The sequence below is a fragment of the Eimeria mitis genome, genomic scaffold, assembly GCF_000499745.2.
Source record: "Eimeria mitis Houghton genomic scaffold, Emh_scaff37, whole genome shotgun sequence".
Taxonomy (NCBI): Eukaryota; Apicomplexa; class Conoidasida; order Eucoccidiorida; family Eimeriidae; genus Eimeria; species Eimeria mitis.
This window is the reverse complement of record NW_013572040.1, coordinates 1-5,632: the sequence shown is the minus strand read 5'-3', so window position 1 is coordinate 5,632 and position 5,632 is coordinate 1. Positions and strand designations below refer to the sequence as shown.

Sequence of the window (5,632 nt, the reverse complement as noted above, 5' to 3'; positions counted from 1 at the left end):
TTTTTTTTTTTTTTTTTTTTTTTTTTTTTTTTTTTTTTTGTTTCGATTCTAAGAGGAACTGAAACTGTAAGAGAGGAGAAAACACCTTTCCCTGGATCGTCTACTGTATATCTACATCAGAGGCGAAGCCCCAAGCCCAGCATATAGTGCAAAAAAAAAGATTTGAAAACAAATATTTAACAAAAAATAAAAAGCTGAATATACACCAGAAGAGCTGTGCATACACCTCACAGGCGAGCGCCTTGGGGGTTGCCGCGGCGCAGCAGCCGCCGATGATGTTAAACAAAAACATGAAAAAAGTTTTATTTGTATATCCGTAATATATTTTACAAATTTATTGCATGTAACTGCGCCAGACAAACGAAAAAAATAAAATAAATAAACAAAAGAAGGAGAAGGGCCCCTGCTTGATGGGTCTCGATAGATACACAGAGAAACTCCTCCGCCTTCAGCATTCATCTTCGACCTTCTTCTGCTGATTTCTGAAATTTATTTCAAAATTTTCACAACACGGATCCATGAATATTTGAATTGCAACAAACACGGGGCCGCGGGGTCCTCGCTGCTGCTGGACCTGCAGCAGCAGCAGCAGCGGCCAACGCAGCAAAACCCCCCAGCAGCAACCGCAGCAGCAAAGCAACCAGCAGCAGCAGCAGCAGCAGCAGATGAAGGAAGTGAGCCGCTGATTTCGGGTGTACGTACATACACCTGAGCAAGCCGCAGGCGGACCAGGGAGGGGCCCCCCCGGCAACACAAACCCTCTGCCTGCATTTCTGTGTATTACCTGAACTCTTCTCTTGGGGGGCCCCGCAGCATGCATTGCCCGGGGTCTCAGCACTACCACAGTCTTACTCGCCTTCAGGAGGAAGGGGGCCCCCAGGGGGCCCCCCTGTTATCGAGGTGATGCTGCAGAGGCTTCCCAGGGCTGTGGGGCCCCCTGCTGTACATACAGCGTATTCTATGGCACCCAAATTCATGGGGGGCCCCTGGGTGGCGGGGTGGGGGCCCCTCCGTCGCATTGGTTTGCCTTATACGTGTAAGCTTCACCTCAGATCGATGCGTCTTCAGGGGGCCCCTCATGCAGAAGATTACCTTGCAGCAGGGGCCCCCCTCGGGACCTCAGCAAGGCATCTATTAGTACATGAGGGGCCCGCGCCCCGGGGCCCCTTGCTGTACCCTCTCTGCCCTCGCGTGAGAGGTGGGGGGCCCCCCAACTTTGCAGTTTCTCCTACGGGGGCCCCCAGCCTTTCGACTCCTCCCAGGGGGCCCCTCAGGATATCTCAGCGGCAGTATATAGCTGCTGCTAAGGCATCCCCTGCTGCAGCATCTTCTCTTTCTTCAGGGGGGCCCCCTGGGGCCCCCGACAGGGCGAGCCGGGGGCCCGTGCCAGATTCCACCGGGGGCCCCCAAGGAAGCAGTACAGGAGAGGGGCCCACCCGGGTGGAGGGGCCCCGAGGAGATGCAGGGGGGGGGCCCCCATCAGGGTTGGATGGGGGGCCCCGGGTGGGAGATGCAAGAGAGGGGCCCCCAGGGGTAGATGAGGGGGCCCCCAGTAAGGTACCGGGGGGCCCCTCAAGCCGGGGGCCCCGCGTAGCTCTATGGGAATTGCTGCTGCTGCTGAAAGAAGACAAACTCCGTGTTGCAGGGGTTGTCTTCGCGCTGCTGCTGAGCAGCGGGACGACGCTGCTGCTGCCTCTCGCCATAGGCAAGTTAGTTGATGCTGCTGCACAAACACCCGTCCAGCAGCAGCAGCAGCAGCAGCAGCAGNCAGCAGCAGCAGCAGCAGCAGCAGCAGTCGAAGCTGGATCTCCCTGATCCTCTACGGGGTTCAGAAGGCGAGAAAGATAACGACTCTGCAGCAGCAACAGCAGCAGCAACAGCAGCAGCAGCAGCAGAATCAGCCGGAGCAGCTACATTTCCTGGATCGAAGATACCATCCCCATCAGCAGCAGCAGCAGCAGCAGCAGCAGCAGGAGAGCGCAGCATCTGGGGTCGTCTCGTAGGAGCAGCTGAAGAGAAGCTGCAGACACCGGGGGCCCGCCTGGGTGTCTGCGTTGCCTTGGGGGCTGTGGGGGCCCTCACGTCCTTCGCGAGGCTTTTTCTCCTTGAGTCGACGGTACGGGTTGTCTCTCTCCCCTTCAGGGTCTAGGGTTTAGGGTTTAGGGTTTAGGGTTTAGGGTTTAGGGTTTCAGCGGTTCTTAGGGTTTAGGGTTTCTTAGGGTTGTTTAGGGTTTTTTGGGGTTTTTTAGGGTTTTTTAGGGTTTAGGGTTTAGGGTTTAGGGTTTTCCAGTGTCTATGCAGATCGAGCGGGTTGCCTGCCGTCTCCGTGCTGATCTATTTCGGCGTCTCCTCTATCAGACAACTGCTGCATCGCAGCAGCAGCAGCTGGGGGCCCTAGGGAAGCATTTATCTCGTGAGCTCCTCTCCTGCCGCTGCTTGAGGGGGCCCCCAGGGGCCCCGGGGGCCCCCCGGGGCCCCAGCGGGCCCCTATGTTACCGGGGCCCCCCCAGAGGCCCCTAGGGCCGCTGGGGGCCCTAAGAGGCCCCTAGAAAAGGGTACTAGCGGTCTATGCATGTTAGCGTTGAATAGAAGCGAACAGACAGTTTAGGGTTTAGGGTTTAGGGTTTAGGGTTTAGGGTTTAGGGTTTAGGGTTTGTTGTGGGTTGCAGAGGACGTAGTAACTGCGAGCCGCGTGCTGGTGGATATATCGTTTGGCTTTCGGTGTCTCCTCACTTCTGTCGTCGGTGCGGTGCAGCCTGAACCTCCATACAATTTCTCTAGCTGTCTCCGTTTGTCTCCTTTTGTCTCCTTTTGTCTCTTTTTGTCTCCTTTTGTCTTCTTTTGTCTCCTTTTGTCTGTCTCCGTTTGTCTCCTTTTATCTCCGTTTGTCTCCTTTTTGTCTCCTTTTATCTGTCTCTTTTTGTCTCCTGCTGTCTTCTTTTGTCTCCTTTTGTCTTCGTCTGTCTCCTTTTGTCTCCTTTTATCTCCTTTTGTCTCCTTTTGTCTGTCCCCTTTTGTCTCCTTGTGTCTGTCTCATTTTGTCTCCTTTTGTCTTCTCCTGTTTCCGTCTGTCCCCTTTTGTCTCCTTTTGTCTCCTGTTGTCTCCTGTTGTCTCCTTTTGTCCCCGTCTGTTTCCTTTTGTCTCTGTCTCTGTTTCCTTTTGTCTCCTTTTGTCTCCTGTCGTCTTCTTCTGTCTCCTACATGTCTCTATCTCTCTATATCTCTCTATCTCTCTCTTTCTCTATCTCTCTCTCTCTATCTGTTTGTGTGTATGTGTTATACGAAAACAGGAATAGGTTTATGTTGGTGTGCTGCTCCTTGTTCTTTTTTACTATCTCTGCTGCTGCCAGTAGCAGCAGCAGCAGCTCTGCTGCGTCTCTCAGCTCGCCACGTAGCTAAGCTGCAGCAGCAGCACAGCACAGCTATACAGGGGGCCCTCGCCCGCGCCACGGGGGCCCTCAGCAGCAGGAGACAACTCAAGAGCCTCAATGGAGAGGCCCTAGAAGCCAAGGCATTTGAAACAGCTGTGAGAAACACACACACATGCATACGCACTACTAGACACGCTGCTGCTGCTGCTGGTGCTGGTGCTGGTGCTGCTGCTGCTGCTGCTGCTGCTGGTTTTGGTGCTGGTGTTGGTGCTGGTGCTGGTGTTGGTGCTGTTGCTGGTGCTGCTGTTGCTGCTGTTGTTGTTGGTGCTGCTGCTGCAACTGCTGTTGCTGTTGTTGCTGTTGCTGTTGCTGCAGCTTGAGGGCGTGTTAGCTGCTGCTTATAAAAGTGCTGCAGCAATAGGGTGGCGGCATGCGTTTGTCTTTGCTGCTGGGTCGGGTCTCCTCATTCATCTTGTTAATGCTGCTGCGGCTCTTGTTGCTCAGGGTTTGTCTCCTTTCTCTCTTTTTATTTTTTTTAGTTTTATTTTTATTTTTGTCTTTGTCTTTATTTTTGTTCTTCTGTATTGTCTCATTTCTCTCTTTTTATTTTTATTTTTATTTTTATTTTTGTCTTTATTTTTCCTCTTCTGTATTGTCTCCTTTCTCTCTGTTTATTTTTATTTTTGTCATTTATTCTTCTGTATTGTCTCCCTTTCTATTTTTGCTTTCCTTGTTTTGTCTTGTCTCCTTTCTCTCTTTTTATTTTTCCTTATATTTTTCTGTCTCCTTCTTTGCTTCCTCTTCTGTCTTCCTCCCCTCGTTCACTCGATCCTTACTACATCAGTTGCTGCTGCTGTTGCTGCTGTTGCTGTTGCTGCTGTTGCTGCTGTTGCTGTTGCTGCTGCCGCTGCTGCTGCTGCTGCTGCAGGGGTACTAACTGGGGGTCAGGTGATGTCTTTGGCGTTATATTCTGCTTTTGTTGGTTCTTCTATCCAAGGCTGTGCAACAGCATGGAGCGACATATACCGCGCAGCAGCAGCAGCAGATGACATGCTGCAGCTGCTGCTGCAGCCCCCCCCCCCTCTCCTTGCCTCTCCCCTCAACTACTCTGCTGAGCTGGCTCGTTTTCAGAGAGACCTCCAGCAGCAGCAGCAGCAGAAGCAACAGCAGCAGCAGCAGCAGCAGCAACAGCAGCAGCAGCAGCAGCAGCAGCAAATAGCAGCAGCAGCAGCAGCAGCAGCAGGGTCTGTATCGAGTGCAGCAGCAGCTGCATTAGAGTTTAGAGACGTTTGGTTCTCTTATCCTTTACGGGGGGGCCGCTGGGCTCTCAGCGGCGTTAACTTTGCTGTACCTGCAGGGGCTGTTGTTGCTGTCACAGGTAGCTGCTGCTGCTGCTGCTGCTGCTGCTGCTGCAGTTGTCTGGTGCTGTCTCTCGCTTTGCTACTGCTACTCCTGCTACTGCTGCTACTGCTGCTGCTACTGCTGCCACTGCTGCTACTGCTGCTGCTACTGCTGCCACTGCTGCTACTGCTGCTACTACTGCTGCTGCTGCTACTGCTGCTACTGCTGCTGCTACTGCTGCTGCTGCTGCTGCTACTGCTGCTCCTGCTGCTGCTACTTTTGCTGCTACTGCTACTGCTACTGCCGCTGCTGCTGCTGCTGCTGCTGCTGCTGCGTTTAGGTCCCAGCGGCAGCGGGAAGAGTTCGGTGGGTTCTCTGTTGCTGCGTTTGTTTGAGCCCCAAAGAGGAGCCATCTTCTTTGAGGGTCTCCCTATACACTCCTACGATGAACGCTTCATACGTTCTCTAGTGCGAGCTCGGGGGTTTAGGGTTTAGGGTTTAGGGTTTAGGGTTTATAGGGGTTAGGGGTGGGGGGTTACGGGCTGGTTACAATGAACACCTATACAGCTGAGAAGGGTTTAGGGTTTAGGGTTTAGGGTTTAGGGTTTAAGCCCGACAAAAGAAACCCCTCAAATCTGCGCATGCTTGAATTAGAGTTTACTATTTACTATTTACTGTTTAGGGTTTAGGGTTTAGGGTTTTGGGTGTGGGGTTTGTGTATACAGGTGATCCCGGTGCTGCAGGATTCTCTGCTGCTGTCTTCTCTGTCTCTAGAGAGCCACATAAAGTATGCATACAGGGCCCACCAGGAGGCCATAGGGAGGAGTAAGCTGTCTCCTTATAATAATATATATATTATTATATTATATATATATATATATATATATATATATATATATATATATATATATATATATATA

At 52.1% G+C, this 5,632-nt stretch overlaps 1 protein-coding gene across 1 annotated transcript; it reads left to right on the top strand.

The window, feature by feature from the left end:
* Positions 1 to 1,717: 1,717 nt before the first annotated feature.
* On the top strand, positions 1,718 to 5,541 carry EMH_0039130 (ATP-binding cassette, putative; the record flags this gene model as incomplete). Its single annotated transcript, XM_013498761.1, is given in 8 exon segments — positions 1,718 to 1,767; positions 1,771 to 2,116; positions 2,302 to 2,413; positions 2,670 to 2,744; positions 3,384 to 3,526; positions 3,747 to 3,876; positions 4,300 to 4,749; positions 5,438 to 5,541. Coding segments are annotated over 8 exon segments (1,410 nt in total).
* Positions 5,542 to 5,632: the final 91 nt, after the last annotated feature.